This window comes from Trachurus trachurus, assembly GCF_905171665.1.
Source record: "Trachurus trachurus genome assembly, chromosome: 9".
In the NCBI taxonomy this organism is placed as follows: domain Eukaryota; kingdom Metazoa; phylum Chordata; class Actinopteri; order Carangiformes; family Carangidae; genus Trachurus; species Trachurus trachurus.
Genome location: NC_139895.1, coordinates 28,638,780 through 28,665,143, shown reverse-complemented (window position 1 = coordinate 28,665,143; position 26,364 = coordinate 28,638,780). Strand labels below are relative to the sequence as shown.

The 26,364-nt window shown below is 42.7% G+C and overlaps 4 protein-coding genes across 4 annotated transcripts in view; 1 reads left to right on the top strand and 3 right to left on the bottom strand.

The window, feature by feature from the left end:
* Positions 1-1,582: 1,582 nt before the first annotated feature.
* pcna (proliferating cell nuclear antigen) lies at positions 1,583-5,122 on the bottom strand. Its single transcript, XM_083978380.1, has 6 exons — positions 4,711-5,122; positions 3,244-3,341; positions 3,071-3,138; positions 2,781-2,975; positions 2,169-2,292; positions 1,583-2,081 (listed from the first exon to the last, which is right to left on the bottom strand). The coding sequence occupies exons 1-6, from the start codon at positions 4,929-4,931 to the stop codon at positions 2,005-2,007; spliced, it is 783 nt and encodes a 260-aa protein (XP_083834506.1). The 5' UTR covers positions 4,932-5,122; the 3' UTR covers positions 1,583-2,004.
* Positions 5,123-5,702: 580 nt separating this feature from the next.
* On the bottom strand, positions 5,703-13,305 carry LOC310990914 (putative aminopeptidase W07G4.4). The gene is made up of 16 exons (XM_083978470.1): positions 13,184-13,305; positions 12,179-12,220; positions 12,004-12,094; positions 11,483-11,631; positions 10,775-10,883; positions 10,335-10,462; positions 10,141-10,240; positions 9,913-9,988; positions 9,148-9,233; positions 8,863-8,967; positions 8,527-8,602; positions 8,295-8,413; positions 7,424-7,507; positions 7,263-7,320; positions 6,358-6,539; positions 5,703-6,245 (listed from the first exon to the last, which is right to left on the bottom strand). The coding sequence occupies exons 1-16, from the start codon at positions 13,192-13,194 to the stop codon at positions 6,108-6,110; spliced, it is 1,554 nt and encodes a 517-aa protein (XP_083834596.1). The 5' UTR covers positions 13,195-13,305; the 3' UTR covers positions 5,703-6,107.
* A 638-nt stretch (positions 13,306-13,943) lies between these two features.
* On the top strand, positions 13,944-21,875 carry fahd2a (fumarylacetoacetate hydrolase domain containing 2A). The gene is made up of 8 exons (XM_083978412.1): positions 13,944-14,091; positions 14,800-15,065; positions 15,424-15,640; positions 16,520-16,579; positions 16,653-16,815; positions 18,377-18,485; positions 20,129-20,216; positions 20,383-21,875. Exons 2-8 carry the CDS (start codon positions 14,800-14,802, stop codon positions 20,443-20,445), a joined length of 966 nt encoding a protein of 321 aa, XP_083834538.1. The 5' UTR covers positions 13,944-14,091; the 3' UTR covers positions 20,446-21,875.
* Positions 21,876-22,226: 351 nt separating this feature from the next.
* The window catches only part of gpat2 (glycerol-3-phosphate acyltransferase 2, mitochondrial), a gene marked incomplete at its 3' end in the record, with an annotated part of 32,333 nt that continues 28,195 nt past the window's right edge, over positions 22,227-26,364 (bottom strand). Inside the window, exons 19-22 of the mRNA XM_083978384.1 lie at positions 24,918-25,038; positions 24,705-24,773; positions 24,289-24,344; positions 22,227-22,343 (exon numbers count right to left, since the gene is read on the bottom strand). Of these exons, the coding sequence (XP_083834510.1) occupies positions 22,227-22,343; positions 24,289-24,344; positions 24,705-24,773; positions 24,918-25,038 (363 nt within the window). The remainder of the gene's footprint in view (positions 22,344-24,288; positions 24,345-24,704; positions 24,774-24,917; positions 25,039-26,364) is intronic.

Genomic DNA, 26,364 nt, shown 5'->3' with positions numbered 1-26,364 from the left:
AGCTTTCTCCTACACTGCCCCCGGTCCTGGAACCACACTCACACCTCTCTTCTGGTCTCATTTTCTTTGGGTGAATTCAAGGTTTCTCTTATAAAACATCAACTTACAGAAATGTGCACCTGCTATTTTGAATGATGTAATGTTTGTAATTGAGTCCAATTGCTTATATTATTGTTGTTGCACCAGTTCAGCGTCTTGGCCTCTCTCACAAAAGAGATGCAATCTCAAGGGGCAACCTGGTAAAATAAAGGTAAAATAAATCTTCTGAATCCTTTGCAGCAAATGAAATGGTCAGCTCTTGTTAAAGCCTATGAGCTGGATGCCCATACTGAGTGTAATGTCTCACTGGTCAAATGAAACCTACACCCATTCCCTGAATAAGCAGCTGCAGACAGACACATATGACTGCGGTGAAGTGACTCTGATGACTTCTGTGATGTAACTGTCCTGCTGTCAAACTGATTTCAGAGATTTAATTGTACATTTAAAATCTCTAATGTGTTTGAAAGACTGAAATACAGTAAGGCAACAGCACACAGTGGTACATGTCCTCCACATGGGACAACAGTCGAGACATTACAGTATCAAGTTTGATTTTTAGTAAGTGCAGGTGCTTTGAGTCCAGGAGCACAAAATAAAAACCACATATCTTTTCTTTGGTTGGACTGAATCACTCCTTTCCGTTTCTCATTCACTAATGGAGATTAGGAGTAAATTTGTTCTTCTTCAATAGGAGGTGTCAGCTGATAACTGGCCCTCACCCATGGAGGGAACAAAAGTAGGAAAAGGACCCCACCTACTGGCTGCATCTGGTTACTGCTGCATTTACACAATTAAATCCAATCTTGAGGTGGAGATCCAAAGAACTGAAACGATCCAAAAAGGACATACTGGGGGGAAGACTACAAACGTGTGGAGGTGACTGTGAGATATCAGGAATAACTATCAAACAAGTCATCTGTCACAGGATCAGGTTCTCTTACTGCTGATACTTGAAGCATTTTGCTCATTGTATTTATTCAAACAGAAGTTTGAAAGCAGGGCTTTGTGGGGACCTATTATATAATTAATCTGCTTTAGTCACTAATGTTATAGAGAAATATTTGATCTCTATTATAATCAAAACCTGAAAGTGGCTTTAAAGGAACCAACACTTTGGCCGTTCTCATTTTAGCCCCTGTCACAGAAAATGAATGGTTGAATTCCATTTGGCCCTTTATCCGTGTTGTGTGCTGACCCAAGACTTTTCATGAAGCCTAAAGGCAAGTTCTATAAAAACACAGATTTAAGCTTATTTTGGAAAAACATCAGTGTCAAATGCAGAAGTTTGACATTTTTGTACATTCAGCACCACAGATGTAGGAAAATATACCAACACAGCTCCTTTAGATTTAATCTATGGGGCTTGGGGTTTCATTTGATCAGAGTGAAATGCATGGCAGTGGATGAAATCAAAGCTAGCAGGGCCCCACAGTTTGAAGGGCTGAGGCCAGTATGAGTGTGTCTTTGTCTAAATGTAACATATGTGCAGTTTTTGTCCACAGATGTCAGACAGACAAGTGTAATATTGGAAACACCTTGAATCATTTATTTTGGACTGAATTCGATGAATACAAAAACATTTGAGGTTGACCTGACAGTGCGAAAACCACGGAAAGTATTTACAATACGTTATCTACAAGAAGGAATGGGATACTTGAAATCTGCTTTCCCCAAAATGGGCAGGAAGATAGAGAGAAGTGAGTGAACGAGTGGCGAGTTTACACAGGGTTGTCTGGAGCACAGCCAGCTGCTCTCATCAAACACCGACTTTATCACATCAGATGGCATCACTCTTACAGCTGGCTGTAAGGAGAGGACGCTACACGTCCTGCTGTCAATCTCTGGTTGGACAGAAACCTCAGAGTGACGGTCACTCAGATCACTTCAGCCCTCCAATCGCTCAGGACAAGTCCCAGTCACCTTCTTTTCTCTTTTCTTCCTTTTTGGGCTTTAACAAACAGCTTAAGAAGCCTCTTCATCAATCTTCGGGGCCAAGTAGTACTTGACGTGTCCCATGTCGGCAATCTTGTACTCCACCACTAAAGAGAGAAAAACACAGAGTTAGTCAGGGACACAACAGCTTCTGTGAACACCTTCAGAGAGCAAATCAAAGGACTGTCCCTCACCGAGGGGGATGTCAGCAGACATGCTGAGGGTGACGGTCTTGGACAGAGGCGTGGCCTTGGTGAAGAAGTTCAGGTAGTTGAGGGCAAAGATCAACTGGACGGGCTCGTTCATCTCAATGGTAACCTGAAGATAAACAGTGAAAGAGAAGGATCTTTAACATGCGTCATCAAAGCAGTTAAAGTACGGAAGATTCTTTATCACAGAGTCCAATAATCTTACTAGTGATTATTAACACTGGAGCTGAGGAACGATTCACATCAGAACCTCTGACAGTTAATCATAAGATTATTCTACTGTCAATCAACTCATCAATTCATCAAATCAGGAACAAATATGAACCTGGCCAAAGTGGAAGTCCTCAAAGAGATTAGTAGATTATAAAATGCCCAAGTGATTGCTGTGTTTTCAAAAACTACAAGTGATCTAATCATTAATGCAGGAGTGGAAGTTTTCAAACAGAATTACTGTTTATCTTTTGATAAAGGTGCCTTGAAGTTGGTTATTGGTTATTATTTGTGACAGCAGAGACAAATGATTTCTAAACAATCTCCAACAGGTTCTAGTTACCTGTGACAAGTCCACATTAGACTTTAGCAGAGAGTGATGCTTACCGCCTCGTCCTCTTTGTCTACGTTGCTGGTCTGGGACAGTTTGACGTTTCCTGTTCCCAGCTCTCCTGTGGCAGAGAACTTGACTCCGTCTTTGGCGCAGGAGATCATGACGGCGTCGCCGATCTGAGAAAGGTCACGGCAGATGCGGGCAAACTCTCCAGAGGGCATCTTCACCACACAGCTGTACTCCTGCTCCTGGAGGGACAGAGCGTTGAGGAAAGGTCAGGAACAGTGTCCATGAAAAACACGTGGGACAACACAGGACAAAGGCAGGCGACAGATTTACTTACTGGAATACCCAGCTGCTCCACATCCAGGTCCATCAGCTTCATCTCATAATCAGAGACTTTCTCTTGATCTGTAAGAGTGAGAAGAGATAAAATAAGACAGTGGGAAACGGTAACTAAGCGCAATCTGTGACGTTTAAGTTGTGTTGTTGGATTGTTAATAAATCAAAACTTACTGAGTGTCTCAAACACGAGGGCCAGTGTGTCTGCATTGTCTTCTGCTCTGAGAGTGATGATATCCTCATTTCCTGCACACTTCAGGATTTTTGACATACTGAACGGGTGAAAAGAAAAAAAAAAATCAAGTGAGTTTCTGTGTCCCTGCTCACTTTAACTTCATACTCTAAATCTAGGCTGTTTTTATTTTATTAGGCGATAAAAACATGTGCACTAAGTTTATGACCATGACAGTAAGTTTACAATTCAAGGTATTCCCCCAAAAAGGAAAATAATTGGGGTTGGTTTTCATTGTTTATCAACTTGCTGATTACTTTTTTAATTAATCCATTCATTTATTTGAACATTCAAACATTTTATTTTGTTTGCCAGAAATTCCAAGTGTTCAAAACAAGGTAGCTAATAATGAAGCTGTAACAGTTGGGATAACTTCTTTTCATTAATTAACAAATGTATCAGACTTAACTCTCAAAAAGTTACACCTTCGGAGATAGAAAAAAAAAAAAAACACTTCATCTGTGCACTGAAGATGTCACTGTGTGCTCAAGGCAATCAGTTAATTTTGTGTATAAAAATAGTGGAAAAGAACAATAAAAAGATAATGAATTGTTTGTGGAAACAAATCACTAATTGCAGCACTATTAGAATAATCTGAGGGGATGGAATCAGAAAGATGAATCCGTGTGTGTGTTTTTGACGGCTTCATATTATTTCTGTTGATTAAAAAACACAATAAAGTTTGTTCCGTCACATAAAAAGTAGTCAAAGTGTTTCAGCGGACCGTTATGTCCACTACACCGGTGTAGTGCTACAGAGGGCAGTGAGGCACAGGCGGAAGTGGAAGTTCCCGGGTTAAAAAACTATTCCCGCCAACATATCCCTGCAGAGAATTTGGCGCTCAAATGACGTCGCTGCGTAATCACAATGAAACTGCTGGCTCTCTGAAACTGGGCCAGACGTTCAAACACAAGACAAAATACTAAACTAACCCACCGGTCAGCGTATTAACGATATAATCGGAGTGTGAAACATGTGTAACCCGGTGGACTTGAGAGCGGGCAGTAAAGAGTTAAAGATGACAGCTCGGTGCACCAGAGAGACTTGCCCGGGCAACACCGCCAAGATGGCTACCCTCTTTATTAGCTTCATGTATATGAGACACAGACCATTAACGCTAACTGCAGCCAATACTCATACCGAAATAACCGTCTGACTCGAGTACCTCTAGCTGTTAGCACCGAGCATACGACGGCTCACAGCCAAACTAGCGCGACATTTATGTCGATTTGAACAGTGGCTAAACTTTGACCTGTCAAACCAGCCATTAGTCATCAGAAACTGGAGCTCTATGCACGACCGTAACCTACAATATATCAAAGTGTCTAACGTTAGTCATGCCCGTATCAAAGAAGGTCAAACGTGTTTTCTAACTAAGCAGAACTTATGCTAGGACGTGTTTACTCCACCTGCTGAGGTTGACTCCCATGGCGAGGTTTCTGTCGCACCGGTACGAGTCGAAGCCGTCGTGGCGGAGGGTGAGCTGGACCAGGGAGACGTGGGACGAGTCCATGCTCTGCAGGGAGATGCCGGACGAGCTGACATCCCAGCAGGCTTCTGTGATCAGATCCTTCAGAGCTTCCAGCACCTTCTTCAGGATGGAGCCCTGGACCAGGCGAGCCTCAAACATGGTTGCTGTGTTTTTTCGTGTGCGTAGACGTGAAAAGAAAAGTTCTTAGCGTGACTCCGGCAAAACGGAGGCTGAAGGTCGAAGGTATAGCCGAGTGAGAGTGAGAAGATCCTCCACAAGTTGAGTCTTTGTGTGCAGGTAGCAGGCAGAGGCGCACAGAGCTGACACCACTCTCACTGCGGGGCTGAAGTTTGAGCTCAGAGCGCGCGCTAACGTCTCTTTTTAATGATTCGGCGTCGTTGCGTCACTTCCGCCTCCTCGATTCTACCTCCTGACCGCTAAAACGAACGGACACAGATTTCAGCCATGTTGGAGAGGACAAACTGCGAAACTCAGTGGTACATTATATATCACACAGTAGGGTAAGGGTTACATAGGCTACACATATATAACCCTACTGTGATGACTGCAAACTGAACTGCCCATTGGGATCAATAAGGTTTCTCTCTCTCTCTCTCTCTCTGATGCACACTAGATGTATGGAAACACACCTGCTGTTTCTGTTTCCATTATGAGATCATCACAGTCATGAAACAGAAATGTATTCTACATTTAACATTATAATAAAAGTCTTGGATTAGAAACCCTCAATATACAGCAGGTGGTTAAGGCTGAGATATTTCTTATAACTTCATAGGATGTCAGGTAATCTCTACAAATACAAAATATGTTTTTCAATGTCTACTCTTAATTCTAAAAAGTAATGATTAAAGCTGGCAGATAAAAACAGTGGAGTCAAAAGTATCAAGCAATATGCAAAAAACACTCAAATGAGCTCCAATTTGTTTTATTGATCAGTGAGAAGTACACTGGCACACAGCATCATTGATCACACAACCACATCCCTTGTTTGTTGCACACATACAAATGTACGTTAAAAAAGTTGATAGTTTTATACCGTACTTCCTTTTAAGCCCTGAGTATACAGTATATGGATTCAGGCCACTTAAGAAAAAGGGTCATTTGTCACAGATAGGACGAGTGTTACAAGGTCTTACAAATTACAGAAAATTATTGCAGAAAAGAAATCTGAGGTATAGGAGAAAGTCAGACATGAAAAAGTGTAGATTATGCATTACATGTTGTGGCAGGGATTTTGTTTATATTTGGACGGTTACAAATTTGTGTTGGGATTAAGTGCAGAGGACGCTGTCTTTTTATACTCGAGTAATCCGTTTAGAGATCACTAGGCATGATGTACTTGGTTGCCATGGCAAGGATGGGGGCCCCTGTTGGGACACCGGGAAAGGGACCACTGGACCCAGCGATGTCAATGTGGGAGTACGGCAGAGGGGTCTTTGAGTCCACACCATGCTGCAATGGAAATTCATAGATGATAATATGATATAAACCACTGCATGTCTTCCATACTATTCTCTGCATATTTACATAAAAATAAAAATGTATAAGGAGAATGTGTGAGCACCTTGTCGAGCCCTGAAGTCATGATGAGGAAAGCTGCGGGGGTCTGATGTCCTCGAGGTGTAGCTGAGGACGGAAGGTTGTTGCACTGCAGAATATCCTCATACTCAGACTTGCCTTTGTGGAAGTCATAGTCCTCTCGTCTGATGCTGGACACCTCAAACACGTCACCCAACACCTCCCCAGCTGCACACAAGTGAAGCAAAGACCTGGTGTTAGTTGGTGATGATGAAAATAAATCTTTCTCTGGAGCTCATTTTGCTGCGATTGAGTCAGTGTATTATTTGATAAAGTCACAATGATGAAATCTGATATCATTGTATTACATGTGTAAAATGTACAAGTGGTGTCACTGCTGTTGTTAGAGTGGCAAACAGCACTGAAGCAATTTTATTATCAGCTACTTATTTCTTATGAACTATTTTCTAAAAGTCAAAGGCTGTGACTTATACGACAATGAAGAAATACTAAATAAGTCTTGGTGCATGTCTGGCAAACCCAAAAGTATATATTCATTTCATAATGATGTCCAACAGAAAACAGGTTGCATCTCTAGAAGACAAATTATGATAATAAATTTGATAACAATCATCCAGTGAATTGATGAAATAATCATTTAGTTCAAGTTCAAATGAATGACAAATCAGTTTACTTTGTAGCTTCATCAATACAGTGTGACAAGATTATTTTAAGGACAATTTATTGGTTTTCCCTGAGCTTTCAACCACAATTCAAGACTTAACTGAGTTACTGCAAAAACTGATGAATCCACTGACTATGAGCAACAGATGTGGTCAAAATCTCTGGAAAAACCTGGTAAATTGACTTTGATTTATTAATGCAACTTAGTTTAGTGCAAAAAGGTCAGATGACTGTTCATACTAAAATTTATGTGTGCTGTTTTCTTACCAGTCTGCCACTGAGCAGCATTCCCGCCTCGATGGGCTGGTCCATTATCCATGATAATCTACAACAACAAATTTAACACTGAACACAGCTGAATCTTTTCAGAGTTTAAATGTGAACATCTCTCAGTAAACTGCACTACTTGTGTTTAAAGCAGCACTCACAGAGTAGTTGGGTCCCATGGCTCTGATGGCATGACCAGTCAGAGTGGCAATAGTGAAGAGCTCAGGAGATTTCTCCTTTACTGCCTGGAGAAAAACATGACATGGTCAAAAGCAGAAGGAAGCTCACTGGTAGAAGAAAGAAAGAAATCAGATTAACCAAACTTAAAAATATCCACAACAACTTCACAATATGGGACTCTATAAGTACAAATGTGGCCGTTTGTGTAGAGAGATTTCCAGGGATGATGCAAGTTTGACTGAGACCTGTTTAATATGTCAAACTCCCTCTCCTCTCAAGAAGGTTCTGGATCCAGAAATGTTCTCCCTGTGCCTGCCAGGGAGAACATTTCTCCAGAGGGGTGTACTATGAAGCGTGGTGTGTTGAGTCTAAAGCCAGGCTCTCTTTTAACCGGGCCAGATCACCATGGTAACTTATGCTTAGCTCATGCATATATTGATGAAAACATATCCTCTGACTGAAACCTTATGTAATTATTTGAATTAGTGTTATCTTTTTCTTTTTGCTGTGTTATCACATTGTCTGATTATTCTGTTTTATGTTTTGTTTGTTTTGTTTTTTTCTCCCACCCCACGCTTTGTTTGGTTTGGTAGCTGTTGTTTTGTATGTTGTAAAATCTTCAAAATATGCCAAAAAAAAGTGAGTGTGTGAGTGTTCGTCTATATACTATGACCTAACTAACTCTGACCTCGCCCTATTTCGGCCGAGATTGACTCCAGCACCTACACAACCCTGCATGGATAAGCAGTATGGTTGGGTGCATGTCAAGTGGAGGTTGCTGTAGATGGCAACCTGTCATATGCTCTTTCTATCCATCATATGGTAGAAGTAACTGCTATGAGATGTTCTGACCTTCTCCTTCATCTCACAGAGCAGATCGACCATCACCATACGTCCCTCGGCGTCAGTGTTTCCCACTCTCACTCTTCTTCCCGCACGGGAAACCACCAGCTCATCAGCCACATAACAGTCTGAGGAAACACACATACGTACATGCAGTCAGCTGAGGGCTGTAACACAGGCCACACTGAAAGAAGTAACTACACCTGCAACATAAATATGGAAAAATGTGGATTATACTGACCTGCACCCACACTGTTCCTCACCATGGCCATCGAGCCGATGACCTTCAGATGCTTCGGCTTCAGCTTGGCCACAATCTAGAAAGCAAGACAGACATTGCTCAAGTTTGAGTTGTAAGCTGGTCAATAAAACCCAGGTCTCAGGTCCAGAGCAAAGTCTGAGCAAATCTGGAACATGACCTGGAACTGAGGACAAACAACTTTACCAAGCTACCTGAGATTGATTCCTGACCAAAGTCCTAAAGTTGTAAAGTGCTGATTTTATTTTGAAATCTCTGAGCCAATCCAAAAGATCAGTTTCTTTATCTCCCTCAGGGTTTATTATTCACACCACTCACCTGAAAGAAGCCGGCAACGGCAGCAGCTCCACACTTGTCTCTGTGCATCCCAGCCATGAACCCTCCGGCCTTGATGTCAGCTCCTCCAGTGTCATAGGTGATTCCCTGGAAACACCAAATAAGACCCGACCTCTGGCTGTCAGTGAACATTCACATGTACATACAGACCGTGCTCATTTTCTGGCAGATACACAAACAGTTAAAAAGTGCAAAGGACTGCAACCGACTAATAATATATTGATTATTTTATTTATTAATTCATTCATTTGAATAGTTCCCTCTCACCTTTCCCACCAACATGAGTGTCTTGGTGATGGGCCCTTCTCCACAGTACTGCAGCTTGACAACTCTGGCCTGGTGGCGTGGTACACCTGCAGAAGAGGGAAACTGTTAATGAGTATTCATCAGTTTGGTGAATGTGTGCCCCGAGTCTTGTTAAAGGGATAGTTCAACATTTTGGCAAATTGGCCCATTGCCATAATCCCTTTAGCAGTAGGTTTGTTACCTTTAATTGTCGGTGCAAGCTATTTTAAGAACGGCGGAGCAGAACAGAGAGCTGCTCAGAGCTACGCTACTGAGGCTAATGGGATTTCTTGGTTTCCCTCATCAAACTCATTAAATACACAATCCAACAACTCCAAAACGCTCTGGTCGACAAGTTGTGAGTTGTTTTCGAGGTAAATTCATGCAACAACGATGATGCGCGTTCCTGTCAGGGTCAGCTTTTAAACAACCAGGCATTTGCCTCGAAAGCAACTCCCGTCTCATAATGTTCCATTATTATTATCTCATAACTTATCCACAAGAGCGTTTTGGAGTTGTTGGTTTGTGTATTTGATGAGTTTGATGAGCCAAGAAATCCTATGAGCCTCCGTAGCGTAGCTCTGAGCAGCTCACAGCTCTGCTCCGCCGTTCTAAAAATAGCTTGCACCAACCAACAAAGGTAACGAACCTACTGCTAAAACTATAGGGACTGTGGCAATGGGCCAATTTGCCAAAATGTTGAACTATCCCTTTAACATGTGATGAAAACTAAATATGTTTCCTTACTGTTGGCACAGCGATTGACAGCAGCCAGACAGGGATACTCTCTCTCCAGAATCTTGACGTCGCTCACCACCTCCACCTGCAGGAGACAAATACACACACATTCTTACAAACCAGCCTGAAGTACACACCGCCCACACACAGGAAGAGCAGAGGTGTGTTGACTTTCTCCCACAATAAAATATAGAAATATAGTTCTTCTGTCAGCACATGTGATTTCATGTTTACTACCTTCACGGGGCTGTCCTTGAAGAGAGCCTGGGTGTACTCGGCCACACGAGGAGCAGCCATACGCTCAGGGTCAGAGCCACCGATGTCCCGACATGCCACTCTGAGGAGGGGAGGGGGACGGGTGGGTGAATAAAGACTGAGTGATAAAATACTGTATCTCTCTGGAGAAACGATGATGAAGTGTTTTTAATCACCTGCCGCTCTCCAGAGCGTCAGCTAGCTCCACCAGCTTCCGCCCCTGAGCCTCCTGTGTAGCCCACAGCCCCAGGACACACACCTTGTACTCAGTGGGTTTCACATTCCCCTCCCTGACTTCAAGAGGCTGTTGGAGAAGATAGAATATAAAAAGTGAGTGTTTTTGTTTTGACACATGATCAGATTTAACCTTGAAACTAAGATCATTGCTAAACACATAAAAAGGAAAGTAAAGGAGCCTTGATTCCAGTTTGGAGCTAATATATTTTGACTAAACTGCATCTCACAGCTTTGCAAATGTTATCAAATGCCTATTTTTTTTCGAAGTGAAAGAAGCTGAGGCCGACATCCATAGACTGGTCAGTGGTCACTGCCCACACGGACACTAGACGACCGTTAAATCTGCCTCTGTGTGAGGGGGTTGTTAGCTGTCCCTCACCATGTACAGAGCATGAAGGGCCCCGAGAGCAGCCACCAGTGTGCTGTTCTTGTAGTCCTTGTGTGGGGGGCTGACCAGCAGGGGGCGCTGCATGCCAGCTTTCAAGGCCCTGGAAGGACACAACACAGGATGAAGACACCAAAAGAAACTGGGAGTTTTGGGATATGAAAGTCATCATTTCTGCTTTGAGACATAAGAAACCAGACCATGCAAGCCCATCTCTCACGTGAGTAGATCTCTGTTAACTGAACTGAGTATTTATGACTATGAAATGTACAGTAGTTTTACACTGAGGTCTCTGGAAAAAACAATAGATTCAGTAGATTTAAGTTCATTCAACCATCAAACTTAAAATAGTAGATAGGTCTGATTAACAAAAATCTTCTTCTTTCATAACTAGTTATCAGTTCATTTGTTTACCATCGTTACAAGAAACATGGTATGAGAGCCGCATCTGTTTATTTGTCTGTCTTTCATGGGTTTCTTTATAAGCATGGGTGTAGGTAGGTGATAAATGGGGTGGAAGATCACTCACTCACTCACTCACTCACTCACTCACTCACTCACTCACTCACTCACTCACTCACTCACTCACTCACTCACTCACTCACTCACTCACTCACTCACTCAGATGCATTTGTTTAATTCATTTCTGGCAGGTGGTGACCCAGCTACGTTTTAATAAAACAAAAACACATCAGCTCTTACCGTTTGATGCCGTTGACCGCTGCATCACCGAAACGCCTGATGTCGTCGTAGTCGCGGTTCACTGGGCCGGTGGAGGCAAACACCAGGCGGTTACCAGGGAGACCAGGGACCTTGATGAGCACCACCTCCTCCCCCAAACCGCTGTCCAGCTGAAAGTGAAGTAACACCACACAAAGACACTCAGTCCCCAGAGAGCATGTTAAACCTCCCCTTGTTCTAAGATGCTGCAGCAGGACGATCACAAACTGTGGCTGTTTGTTGACAGTGGCTAGATGACTAGTTATTAATGATAGACTGACACAACTGAGGCCTGCACAGGTGAAATAACCCACTAGAGGCATGTCTGATAAAACATACATTTGTGTAGCAGAAATCATGTTTTTCCTGTTTTCCTACATGGTACCAGCTCAACTGGACTCAGAATACACAACACCCTGTTATGACAAGAACGTCTTGGTGTGAGTTTTCTCTCAGGTTTTGCAGGCTGACTGGCTGGTGGTGGTGGGAGAGCAGATACTCACGGAGCTGTAGTCCTGCAGAGGAGCTTTCAGGCACTCGAGCTCGGCCGGCAGCGTCTCATGACTCTGGGTCACCAGGACTACGCCATCAAAACTAGGAAGAGAAGTAAAGTTATGTTGTGCAACGGTAACCGTCTGTTTAAAGTGCACAAAAGCATTTTTTTTAAAGGAAACTCACTTCTGGTTCTTGAGGTCACTGGTCCACTCAACAGGCTGGACACTGCAGAGAGAAACACACAGTTATTTCCTCTGGAAGATGCAACGTCAACACAGCCTGCTGCCTGGCTGGCACGGATAAGGTATCTCAGACAAAGTGATTTTTATAATGCAGGTTAATGATAACAGTGGATTAAACATGGAAGCCTGCCAGATCTTTGAGATCAGCCGTGTGACAGGTTTACTTCTTGTCTAACTGAGACTTTGTACTGTGAACTTTACAAGTAGTAACTAACCACAGAGTCTGTCTAATTTCAGCTACTCGATCACTTTAGGTCTTCAGCCATTTCCAGGCCAACGTGCATACTCAGCATGTTTTAGATCCACCCAGAGATTTTCAGTGTGGATTTTCCAGACTGATCTGCGTCAGTTTGGATCTTAACTGCCTGCAGGACATTCACAACCAGAATATTTGTGCAGCTGTGCCACAACACAATCCAACTTCAACCTGGTGCCCAAACTTTAAGTACATATCACATTTAAATAAATAAGTAAGGATGCATTGGTCAATACTATTTATTTGCTTCTCTTAACAAATTCCCTTTTTAACTGATATTTCTGGCATCACATCACACCTGCTAGAAATATAATCAACCTATAATGATACTGAAAGTGACATCTGAGTGAATTTCGAAAAAAAAGTGAGAGAGAGAGACTGTGTGGGCCCTTTAGACGAAAATGAATCCGCCTCCGTAGCAATATGAAGATCACATTTCTGCTTTGAGCTGTGATTGAATAAAGAAATTAATCACGATCACAGATTAAATCAATCACTTGATCAAACTAGGAAAAGAGAACACGACATTTATAGAGCTGATTGTGGCTTTATGCATTTCAACACAAAGCCCTCTCTCCCAGCCTCCACGGCTGTTTCCTGCAAACGTAAAGCTGCACGTCAGAAATAAAAAGCCGTGAGGTCAGACACGAAGCCCGGACACCTGACTACACAAAGAGCCGTTGATCTCACCTGGTGCACATCTTGATCCTCCTCCTCCGGTGTCTTCACGGTGAAAGAGACGGCTGAGAGCCGCTGACAACGGATCTGCCCTGAACGCTGCTCGCCTGATCACGTGACCCGCTGAGTTGAAGTCGTGTTGCCTTCGCGGCCTCGTCGTGGCTCGTTATCATGACCACCCCGGCCGTAAAATACATCTCGCTTGAAAACCTTTTGTCTAAATTAACACTGAGCAGCAGTACACTACATTTCAACACAGCAATATGAATAGAAACTAGACAAATGATCAGTCACGCGGGCCAAGTAGTTTTACTAAAACTACATGTTTATTCTTTTGTTGAGAAAGAAGCATTCACGTCAAAATGCAGTGCCTTCATTCAGTTTTAATATACCGTATGTGTTGTTTAATGTTGTTCCTGATGAGCGAATAGATAAGTTTCGAACCGAAGTTTTGATCGATAAAACCATATGTCTATGGATAAAAATATTCATGAAATCCTCAATGTTGTTGGTGTCTCTAACTTCCGATTGTACGTAAACGCTCGTTTCAGATGACTCTCGGGAATTGTAGTCTTCAGAGCCGACAAAAAACGTAAAAAGCAGCATTACAAATAAAACAGTAACAGTTTATCGTGCGTTTTTAATGTTATATAATAAAACCCCTCAGCACAGTTTTCCATCAGTGTCGGTTAAACAATTAGTCTGCTTCCTGGCAGCTCTGACCTCGTGGACTACAAGCACAAACCGGAAGCAGTTAAAAGTAGTGTTTTCTGTGCAGAACCATACAACGGAAGAGGTGAGTTAAACTAGAGACGGTCCAAAGGGCACGAGACAGCAGCAGGTGACAGGACAACGCTGCTGTAGAGATGGTCTGAGATCAGAGATAAGGGTCAGAGGTGCAGAGCTCAGCCCAGCTGCAGGTAGGCTCAACCAGCTACTGGAGCTGCTCCCGTCCAGCTCCTGGTTCACAGCTTCACTAACAGGCGACAGGGGATAATAATAACCGTGCATCACGTGACAGACCGGCTGACATGGTGACGGACTGTGCTGAGTTTGGCAGCTTCTTGCCAAACTAGTTGAAGATAAAACCCGTTCACAGCTCACTGTGTGACTGGTGTCCAGATTTAATCCGTTCAAGTCCAGTCTTTTTTTTCTCCAGAAATGACCATTTTAGATTTGAAACATGTCAGAATGATGTTGAAGTTGTCAGGTGTTTGTCCAAAGAAGCGGAGTGTGTGTATGTAGATAAAAACAGGGGCAGCAGGCCCACAGACAGGACAGGAGGAAGGATTAAACTGTAACAGAGCTGTCATCAGTGATCATTCATAATAATCGATAACTAATTTAACAAAGGAAAACTGCAAACAAAACCAGCTCCAGCATCTGACATAGAGGACTGGGGGATTTGCTGCATACAGGTTTTAATTTCATATTGTTGAGATTTGGACAATTGGGCTCTGAGAAACTGTATTTAATGACAAAAGAAATACTGAGGATTTAAAAATAAATCAATGAGATCAGCTCAAGTCTTCAATATGTCCTCAGAGAGAGGACTGCTTGTCTCTCCTTGTCTGTCACATGTTCTCTATTGTTCTCTTCATTCCTGTCATTGATTATGTCCTCAACAGATGAGACTTCCTGTTCGCTCCTCTTGCATCAGGAGTTTAATCTCTCTCAGCCAAACCACATCCGCCCCACCGAGCCGAGGCCTGAGCGGTGTAGCCATGCGTCTGGTACAGTTTTGCCGCCGTGGTGACGGGGGAGGCGTCAGGGTGGGAGTGGAGCAAGGTGAGGGTCAGGGTGTGGTGGACCTGAAGGCATTTGACCCCTCCATGCCCTCAACTGTGAGAGAGCTGCTGGAGCTGGGGGATAAGGGTCTGGCATGTGCACAGAGGTATCAGACATCAGGCTTTTTATTTCTAAATGATCTCCATCAGTCCTCTATAATTATCACTTTGTTGCTTCCAGATCAGTGGCCTCCTCCTCCTCAACACACTCTGTGTAATAAATCATCTTCACAGGGATAATAATCTTCTGAAATCACCACATTATTCTCCTAAATCTACAACCTGCTCGCTGACATTCACAATCTAATTATCTTCTTGGATTATCATTCTAAATCACCATCTATTGTTGTCTTAAGTATCCTCATAAGTCACTCTAATATTAAAACAATGTGCTTTTTTTTTTTACTCTTTTCCTCCAACTTCAACATCTTCTTCATCTTCCTTTCCCTCCGTCTTCCTCATCAGAGCCTTGTCATCGGGTCAGTGCGTGTTGGAGCGATCGGACGTCCAGCTGCTGTCGCCAGTGTTGGCCCCGGAGAAGGTGGTGTGTGTGGGTATGAACTACCGCGACCACTGCCTGGAGCAGAACGCCCCCATCCCCAAAGAACCCATCATCTTCAGCAAGTTCCCCAGCGCCATCACAGGGCCGTACGATGACATCACACTGCCGTCAGAGAGCCAGGTGACATCTTAAAAACCTTATTTTATATTAATTTTACTATGTTAAACACTGAGCTGCAAATTTGGGCTGGAGGCAAAAAAAGAAAGACTGGTTTTAATATATATATTTTTTTACAAGCCTTTGACTGGAACTGTACATCACTGTGTCCAGGAAAAAAAGTCAAATCAATATGAAAATATAAAATTCCTGAAATGCATCAATCTGCACAGTAAACATAGTTTTTTCAAGCATCCTATAGGGAAGCATGAACACACTGAGACAGCATTAATACATGTTAGTGTCTCTGCATATTTGGCTGATATCAGTGTACTAAATCTGGTGCTGTTTCAGTTCTAATTGTACAGTGTAGTGTGTAGGCTACACTTACTCTTATTTCCTAAACAGTTTTTTGTATACTACTGCTGTACACTGTAATGTAGTGTTTTTCAACCTTGGGGTCGGGACTCCACATGGGGTCGCCTGAAATGTCTAGTAATTGACATTTTTTTTGACTAATTATTATTCTTTTTTAAATTATGATTAAAAACACCACACACAATCTTAAACAACTATACTTTCACTTTCTCGAATATAAATCGAGTTTAAATAAAATGTAGTACATAAAAATATGTGAGCTGGCGCATCTTGATTGACAGCCGCAATCACGTGACTGCACATACAAGATACTCCAGTGTTTGTACTTGGGAAAAACATACGATATAGTGAACGGCACATTAGCAAATCAAGCATTTATTTAAAGGCATTTTTCCTGTTGTGTGTTACTTTCCCATTTTGTGAACAAACCACTGAACACTCTTTAAATAAGTGAATAGTCTGGACACAGCTCTGCTTCTCTTTTATGTTACCTTTGCTTCATCTTGGTGTTTTGTGTGTCTGAAGGAGGTGGACTGGGAGGTGGAGCTGGCCTTTGTGATTGGACGCAGAGGAAAACACATCAAGGTGAGAAACTACATCGGCCCTGATGTCTGTGACGAAGCTCTGACTCAGACTTTTATCTCCTCTTGTTGTTCAGGAGGAAGACGCTCTCTCCTACGTGGCTGGCTTTACCGTGGCCAACGACGTCAGCGCGCGCGACTGGCAGATGAAGCGCAACGGGAAGCAGTGGCTGCTGGGAAAAACGTTCGACAGCTTCTGTCCTCTCGGCCCCGCCCTAGTAACCAGCGATGCTGTGACCGGTGAGAGGGAACGAGGAAGCACAGTGGGGAGACAGAGAGGAAATTAAAGGCAGTCTGGTGCATCGTCCGTGATTTGTCTGTTAGAAGCTTCGCTGGGTTCACAAGCTGCAGTTCAGTAAACAAGTGTTTAGTGCAGCTGGAGCAGCAGGACACAGCAGAGTGATGATGGTAGATATCAGTCGCTATGGATTTCTAAGGTTAGAAATATTCTTGGTGAATATAGGCACAGTGATCAGAACAGACATGTTCCTTCTGAAGTGGCAGTGGTTTCATTTAAAGCATTTACCATGAAATTCACAATTGGGTCAGAGCCTGTTGCTGCAACAATCACCGCTTGTGAATCTGGAGTTTAAATACGATACAGAAATTGATTTAATTAATAGTAAATAATAAATAGACCATACGTTTACCAACTAATCATGACAACTTCACACAACCCCTTGTCCAAAAAAACCACCAACTATCCTCCTAAAGCAGCTAGTAGCACCAGCTCTGTGCCACCCTGCTGTAACACCAGATGATGGAGCTTCATGAAGCTTCTCAGTTGCTGCCTCAAGTGAAGGAGTTCACATATCTGAAGGTCTTGTTCAGAAAGGAGGCGAGGATGGAGCGCAAGATCAACAGACGGACCAGCAGTGATGTGTATGCTGTACTGGACTGTTGTGGTCCAGAAGGAGCTGTTGGGAGTGTTTTCAACCCACAGTTAAAAAACACAGAGCCCCCTCGAGCCTCAACTGTGTTCTATTTATTCTGGGCTTTGAGGTGATTAAATTATTGATATGTTATTTATTCTGTACGCTGTCGGACCTGACTCACATGTTTTGGTCATGTTTTTAAAGGAGACATATTATGCCCCCGTTTCCACAAATTAAAATAGTTGAATGCAAATGAACCACACCTTGCTCCGCCTCATCCCTTCTACAGGTATCAGGTAGAGGTGGTGTTATGCAAATTCTTAAACTAGTTACATCATTGGAAGACAACTGAGAGAACAGCTCATAAAACTGTGTGGATTTTAATCTAGGGAGCCTGAAAATTACAGATTTATTTTGTCAATTCTCACATTTTGGGGGCTGAAAGTTAAAACAAACACGCATGTTAACAAGCCTTCAAAAAGTGATTTTCCATAATATGTCCCCTTTAAAATGTTGGAGGACAATGTTGACCACTGCCCCGGCCTCATCCCAGAGTAAAGCCAGCTTAGTGGGCCTGGCTCTGTGCCCAGGTGCAGGATTTGGGCCCTGCACAAGTAGAAGCAGTGAGCCATCGGCCAGAGAAGCAGACTGAGGTCAGGCCTGTTCCTGGGCCCACCTCCTATTACAGGTGGTTTGTGAAGGTCTTGCCCGCTCCCTCCTCCAAGAAGAAGGGTAGACGGTTCACATGGACAGACGACTGTCAGTCAGCCTTCTGAGCTTTGCCTGACATCTGCCCCCCTCCTGGATATATCTGACAGGAGGGAGGCAGACCATAACTCTTTGAGGCTCTTTGAGTTGCATCATTTCCAACAGCTTGAGGACCTTCACCTTATCATGTACTACTGTTTCTCCCACTCCTCCTCCAGATCCTCACAACCTGGCCATCCGCTGCCTGGTCAACGGAGACACGGTTCAGAGCAGCAACACTGACCAGATGATCTTCAAGACGGCAGCGCTGGTCTCCTGGGTCTCGAAGTAAGTCCTCTCACTCTAACTGCTGACAATGATGGGGTGTGTGCATGAGAACTCTGCAGAGACACTGCATACTGCACTTACAGATTGACATCATTAATACAGAGTTACACTCCCATACCTCAGTACCTCAGTTCAATAACACAATTTGACTCATGACATAAATGACTTGACAAAAAAGGGAGCGCTGTTAAAGTGACTGATAGGGTTGCAAAGGGGCGGAAAATTTCCAGTAAATTTCCAGAAACTTTCCATGGGAAGTTAAACTGGGGAATTTTGGAAATATTCCAAATTGGAAACTTTCCATGGGAATTGTAATAATGTGAATTTATGGGAATTAACTGGAAATTGGGGGTAATTTAAACAAACTGTATCATGTAAATATTTTGTTTTGTCATAAGCAGACATTCATGCAAAATAAAAAACATGACATTGCAACAGATTTGTGAGTAGAACTTAATCAAGTTTTAATTCTTGTATGAACAATCATTTTTTTTACTGAACAACAAAAACATGAATGTTGAGTAAAATATTATAAACTTCGGATTTATTCCCGTTTATCCCCATATATTCCCGTTAATTCCCATGGAAAGTTTCCAACTTTGAAAATTCACGGAATTTTGCAACCCTAGTGACTGATCAGCAGCCTTTAAAGGGATAGTTCACCCAAAATTCAAATTGCACTCATTTTTTTTTTTTAAATTTACAATTTGTATTCAATGCAAGGTACAGTACACATATGAAGCATCCAGTACACTTGTTAAAGGAAGTAAATGTTTGTCAAAAGAACAAAGTCTAACAGTGGCGTACTGAGTATTGTCAGAGCCACGCAGAACAATTTATCACTTTCAAAAGTAGAGAACAATTTTACTGCTCCACAAAAACCACAGCCTTACTGAAGAGCGTGTACAACATATTAGGTACCACGATGAACACGATGCACAGGTAAAAACCAGTTTTTTTTTTGTTTTGTTTTTGTCCCCCCCCTCAAATTGCACTCATTATCTACTCACCCTCATGTCGACTAAGGGCTGGGAGAAGTTTCAGAGTCCTCCGTGGCTTCTCTGAGTTACAGGGGTCTTGGCGTAGCAGTGCGTGTCCATATAACGGTTGCAAATGGATACCACTTTTCTTCGTAACAAAAAGACACACCAAAAAACATCCAAATACCTCCATGCTGCTCATATGTAATGTCCGTCTTGTATTGAAGCCCCGAAATGCAAAATTGTTCCGAAAAAAATTAAATAAGTCTATATTTCAAGCTTGTTTGTAGCAGAAGCTTCTCTTCCTGGTCCGTCCAAATTGGACGGGGCTTCAATACAAGACGGACATTACATACGAGCAGCATGGAGGTATTTGGATGTTTTTTGGTGTGTCTTTTTGTTACGAAGACAGTTGGTATCCATTTGCAACCATTATATGGACATGCACTGCTACGCCGAGACCCCCTGTAACTCAGAGAAGTCACGGAGGACTCTGAAACTTCTCCCAGCCCTTAGTCGACATGAGGATGAGTAGATAATGAGTGAAATTTGAATTTTGGGTGAACTATCCCTTTAACTCTGCAGTCAGTGGCATGTCCTTGTATTCTTGCTGCGACTGTGTTTGAGCAGCACATCTGAGCCTCTTCTCTTCTCCTCTGTCAGGTTTGTGACGTTAACTCCAGGAGACGTGTTCCTGACCGGCACTCCTCCAGGTGTAGGTGTGTTCAGGAAGCCACCCATCTTTCTCAAGGTGATTACATGCCTGAAACTGATCAACAATCAAAAACTGTGGAGCTGGTTCGCACACATTCATGTGGATAGGCATTTAACTTTCAGTTTATCTAGAAAGTTGTTTGAATACAGTGTTGTGTGGGTGTGTGTGTGTCAACTGAGTGTTGAACTGTTTTGTCTTCCAGAGAGGAGACGTGGTGGAGTGTCAGATCGACCAGCTGGGCTCTATAGTCAACAAAGTGGTCTAAAGCCCAACATCAGCTACTGGAAACAGCAACAAGGACGAAGGAATGTCAGCTGTTTAACACAATGCAGGACTTCCACTTCATGTTTGATAATTACAGAAGAGAAAATACATTTTCAAAACATCTATTTTTAAATTCAGAATGTTTCCACTGCACTTCTTCATAGACTTCCTGTGTGTATGTCTAAAGCTTTTTCAGGCTCGACTGTGTGAACATGTGTGAAGTGTTTCCTGATGAATGCTGTGGTCCTGACATTACACTAACAGTGAGAGGATAATGTGGTGTTTTTACTATATGGATGTGTACAGTGTAATTACATGACTCAACATGGAGTTTGTTGCTCAGCCACAGTTACTGAGTCACACAGCAGTAAAAATAGCAGCCATCAACCAGCACCCACTCACACTACACTGCAGAGAACCATGAACCCCCCCGTCTTAATTCAGGGGGAGAAAAAGTATTTCTATTTATGTTTAATAGTCACGATGATGTGTAAAAAACTTTTCTATTGACTTTGGAACTGCAAACTTTCTTGTGAAAAGAAAGCAGATTTCCAGTGATGGGTGAAATTAATTTAATCATCGAATATGCCCTCCTCAATGTTTGTTGCTTGCTTTGCCTGTGGGACAGTACTTCATAATTACTTCGATCTGGGCTTCCACTCGTGTACCTGCTTGCTTTATTTTCACCCAAATTGCTGTAGTTGAATTTTTTGCACCGACAGAGACGAGCTTCAAGGAAATCCCACGACTGAGCGGATCCATTTACACGCTGCATCTGTGAGGAGGCGACGTGTAGAGGCTGGGAACTGTGGCCGACCACCGAGTCACTCAACGATGTGACAAATTATCACAGTCAAAATAAGGGATTATATTTTGGTCATTTGGGTAAATCAAAGCATTAGTGTGTGTGTGTGTCAAAAACCTGCTCTGCCTGTTAAGATTCAACAATATGAGTATCCTCAGTTGAACACTGGGTGGCAGTAGAGCTTCACAGTCGGTCAGAGCTGCTGAGCTGCAGCTTGTGTGTGTGTGTGTGTGTCCTTCACATTTGGGAGGAAAAAAGTAAAATCAGCCACTCTGATTCTTGACTGTACAAACAGTCAGCTGTGAAGTCCAAAATACTAACACCTGCCAGAAAAAGCTCTACCTTGTTCAAAGCAAGGCATCGATTTGTCTCTGTGCCTTGGTGTCAAAAGGTCTACGTCGAACAGACAGCCTCTCCTGAGGTCTGAGTCAGCACAGAGAGCACTACATCCCAGAAAACAACTTAGAATGATGAGCAGTTTGGAATAAATCAATAGGAATGGGAATATTAGAACACACTGCTGTAGAAGACTTCAGCTCACATGAAACCCAGTCTGCAGGATTTGCTGCAGATGTGATGGGATCAGAACATTTGTTTATTTGAACTAAACAATTTGTGAAAAAACAGGGGAAAAAAAGCTGAACTTGAACATTTCTGCATGTAACAAACTGAACTTCAGCCTCCATCGCAACATAAACATGGTTTCAACACAAGCTGCACTGAGCATCATCATTATCCTCCAGTCAGTCCTCTCCACTGATTACTGGGACTTCATAATCCCTGCCCCTGTGGCTTTATGCTAATGCTATTACTAAAGATAAACTTAAAATCAATGTCTCATCACTGAAAAATCAAAATGCAATTAACCTAAAGGCACGGGTCTCCTGGCTCAGCATGACTGAACACAAGTTCTCCTGATAGGAACACAAGCTGCAACTGCAACCAAACAAAAGGCGTATCACGGCCTCAGTCACACATTAGCTGTAGAGGAACTGGGAGACAAAGCGCTGCAGCTTCTGCCTGTTCTCCAGCAGCTGGAACAAAGAGGCGACACCCAGGAACACACCTCCCTCCTGACGCTCCTCCGACAGAACCTGAAGTGAACAGAAACACACCAGCGTCAGGACCTGGGACTTTATATTCAGTCGTCTTTATTTGGACGCTGAGAGCGCAGCTTTTCTTATCTTTGGTGGTGTGCTTTGTACAAGGACAAATAAAAAAACACTGAAGTAATAAGGCAGATAAACACAGGACCCTTCAAAACAAGAACACTTCAAATATGGAAAAGAAAAACAAAACTAAAGACGTTACATAAATAACACTGAAGCACCTTATTCACCCAGCAGAGAGAGAGAGACAACTGTGTCGTCCTAAGTTTTAGAGCTGCATAAACACCAGAAACAAATTCAACTTAAACGCCATCAAGGATTAGATTTATCTGTCAATTCCCAAAGACAAGCCAGATAATGATGATTTCTGACTGATAACCTTGATAGGAAAGTTAATAAGTGCCTCATGAGATGTTGGCAGATATATAGGTCAATGATGCTCTATTTTTAAAAGGCAGAGATTCCCAGCCCACAGACTGAGAGGAGACTAATGGGTGCAGACACCATGTTGTTGAGGAGGCTGAGTGGTGAAATACTTGAGCGCAGAAACACTGATTTTATATATTTATGGGTAAAAAAAAAATCAAAGTTTATGATTGAGCTTCTCAATTTTTCTGACTTTCTCCAGTTCTTCTCAGTTTTTAAGTTGGTGCCAATCAGTGAGTTCACCCTTCTTCTTTTACTTACTGCTCGCTGTTTGCAAAGGTGGTACATGTGGTGATAACAGATGCTCATACTCCTATCTGTAAGACAAACCATTTACTGCTCTCCTTCTCTGGCTGTATGAAAAACAACTTTCACAGACTTGAAAATTGCTGCGGTTTGATAATCCATCACATTAAATTTAAAGCCTTTATCTTTTCCCGTCAGAGTTTCTGTTTAATCCTCAGTTCATTGTGAGAGTGTTTTCCTATCAGGTCAACCCACAGGAGGAGAGAGAAATATGTCACAGAGGAATCCTCAAGAATAAGCTACCTTATAGCCTATAAGGTATCTCATTTATATATAAGCTACCTAGAACGCCAGCCAAGTAATTCACATCCTGTCCTTCATAAAAGTTAGTAAAGTTAAGCCTTTATGTAAAAATATACAATAACATGTAAAAGCCACAGATGATGCCAGTACAGATGCATTATCTGTAAAATGCACTTCAGTTACAAAAAGTAAAAAAAAAAAACAAGAATTCAACCTAGAAGGCAGAAAAGGTCTTGTTAGTAAGTTATGGTACATTCAAGTACTTTACATTTTGCCGTAGAGATTCATTTGAATCAAACAAATGGTAAACCTATGGTTAAAGTAATTTGGAACTATAATTAATTACTACAGATGCAAACTAACAAACTTAAACTTGCCTCAGAAGTGTAGTGAAGCTGAAGAGTGAAGTTAAATGGATGAATTACTGAAGCACATGTACATCAGAACTGCGCACAAGTACTGCTTTTATTTAGTCATGCCACAAAGCAATTAAATATGTTTTAAAATCTAAATTTAAATCCAGGATACTTGGATATGTGAACAATATGTACAATAATAGGATCATCGGTCTACAACACCAGCGTTCTTCTCTAAAGACTCTAATATGAAAAGTAGATCACATTGCCACAGTTAAGAGACCTTAACCTGCCTGTACTACTCTTCTCCAAACTCTAATTTTAAAGCACTGGTGTCCTTGGCCCAGTGAAGCCTCTTTATAGACTGACATCTCTGCTTCAACATGATTGGTTATGGCTGGCTCAAGTCAGGCTCACTTCCCTTTCTGTTGCATCAAGATCAGGTTGGATTCCTGTCCACATCAAGTAGGAGGGTCGACCACAGGTTCAGGTTAACGCCGCAGCCTTCTGGGAGTTAGACTCTGCCTAAACTCTCCGTCCTGACTCAAGTTTTACTTCTTTGTAGACACACACACACACACATAGAGGCTGTCACTCACCCCCAGGTCTATTAGTGTTCTAACTGCGGTGTGTGCAGCCTCCTCAGAGCAGCTCTCTGTGAGATATGGCACAAAGGCACACATGAATCAAAAGAACAGACAGATATCCAATATAGAAAAACCAGGTCAAGATAACAGAACAAAGCCATTACCAGTGGGACTGATGGAATTTTTATACTGTGTTTTACTGAGAGGTGTCATTTGGGTACTTTCTTATATGTTTTTTAAGAGGAAAAAGAATAGAGCAGAAGATGTGAGTGGGGAAGCTGCTGGGCTTCTCCTGTTTCTGCTGACTTGTTACAATCCACACAGAGTCAGTGGGATGAGGCAAGGCTACGAGCTTTTAAACATCTTCATGTGTGGGGAGATGTGTGAGTGTGTGTGCTTTTGAGAAGGAGATGTCAGACTGTGCTCACCATAGTGCTGTTTCTTCTTACTTGCTGTGTCAGTCAGATAGGAGCGGATCTGAGCCAGAAATTCTGCTTCTGAGGACGTGGAAATGGAGGCACAACATTCAGACAGTCTACAAAGTCACTACGCCCTTTTCCATTTGAATAACTATCAAATACAAATGACCACCACTAAAAGACAACTGCCTCTCTCTTTTAAAGATACAGAAGTACATCTACCTGCCCTAGGTGCATCCATGAGGTCAAGTGCTGTCACGGTCCAGCACAGCGCCCTCAGATGTCCAGCTAGCATACTGCACAGGAAGAACAGCATCTCCGGACACTGGCTGGGCTGGCTTATCTAGAGACGGAGATCAGACATGGCAACGTTTCCACTGCAATGAGCACAACGTGAGAAGTCTCTGTCAGGATGAAATACAGCTGTAGGATGTGGAGGCCTGATACTTAAAAACCTGCTGGGCCAGCACACTCTGCTGTGGGTACCAGGATGGATCCCCAGGCTATTAAAGTAGATTTTATGTCAGGCTTTCATTCTCTAGTACATTAAAAGCAGCATTTCTACGATACTGGGCCACTATGGACAGGGACTGAAGACAAGAGTATGTCAAGAGTGTGTCCTCCATGTCATGTGAAGGCCAGTTCAGCTCATCAATTCCAAGCAACATGCCCCACGGGCCAGTGGCTGTTAAGGGCTTAAAGTCGAATTTAGGAGGGAAAAAAAGATTTTAAATGGGGAAAAAACCATCAATATGAATATAACTGTTTTTTTCCCCATCCAAAATCATTTTTTTCTTTCTAAACCCAGGTTTTCCTAGCATTTTTGTCTTTGTTGATGGAAACAGTCCCGAGCTCGACAGTCGACTAGTAAGGTCTACCCTGGAAGGTAGAGTAAACAGAGGTAGGCTACGTGATAAAAACACACATGTTAACACTGCTCTCTCATATCAATGGAGTTATGCACAATGTTGTGTGGTAAGGAACTGGTGGATGTTGCAAAGCATTTGTAGTGATATTTTGAGCATTATATAGAGGCCAAAGTCGCAGTTCTCAGATTTTTTCCTATGGTCACACTCGGGGACTAAGAGCTGTAGAGCATTACTTAGAAAATGACCGGAATTCTCCTTTAAGTGAGTGAAGAGGCTTTATCAATAGATCGATAGATTGATAGATCAAAGGTCTGCGTGATGATGAGTGGGAATAATTGTTCAACCCTTGCAGGGCGGTCAACAGCTTAAAATGAGTCTTGAGCCACGTTTCATATGTTTGTTCCACTTCCTGTCTTCTGGTTCCCTTTATGCACTCATGGTTATCTGCCCCACCCTGGTCTGTTTCACCTGCCACCCTTGTGTATTTAGTCTGTGTGCTCCCTGTCTCCTGTGCCAGCTCGTCTCGTACCTCAGTGTCAAACGTTCCATTTTTCCCCTGGTGTGTATTTGGTATCTCTGGTCCGACCCCTGCTCTGCCTTTTGGACCCTGTCTTTGCCTGTTCCCTGTCGGATTTGTTTGCTCCTCCCTGGACTGATCTCCCGTGTCGAAACTTTATCAGTAAAGACGTCGTCTCCCTCACTATTGTCTCAGAGTCGTGCTCTTGATTCCATCCACTCCTTACCATCCCCGTCACTACATATAGTTAGGGTTTGGACTCTTTTGTATTCATCCTATTCCA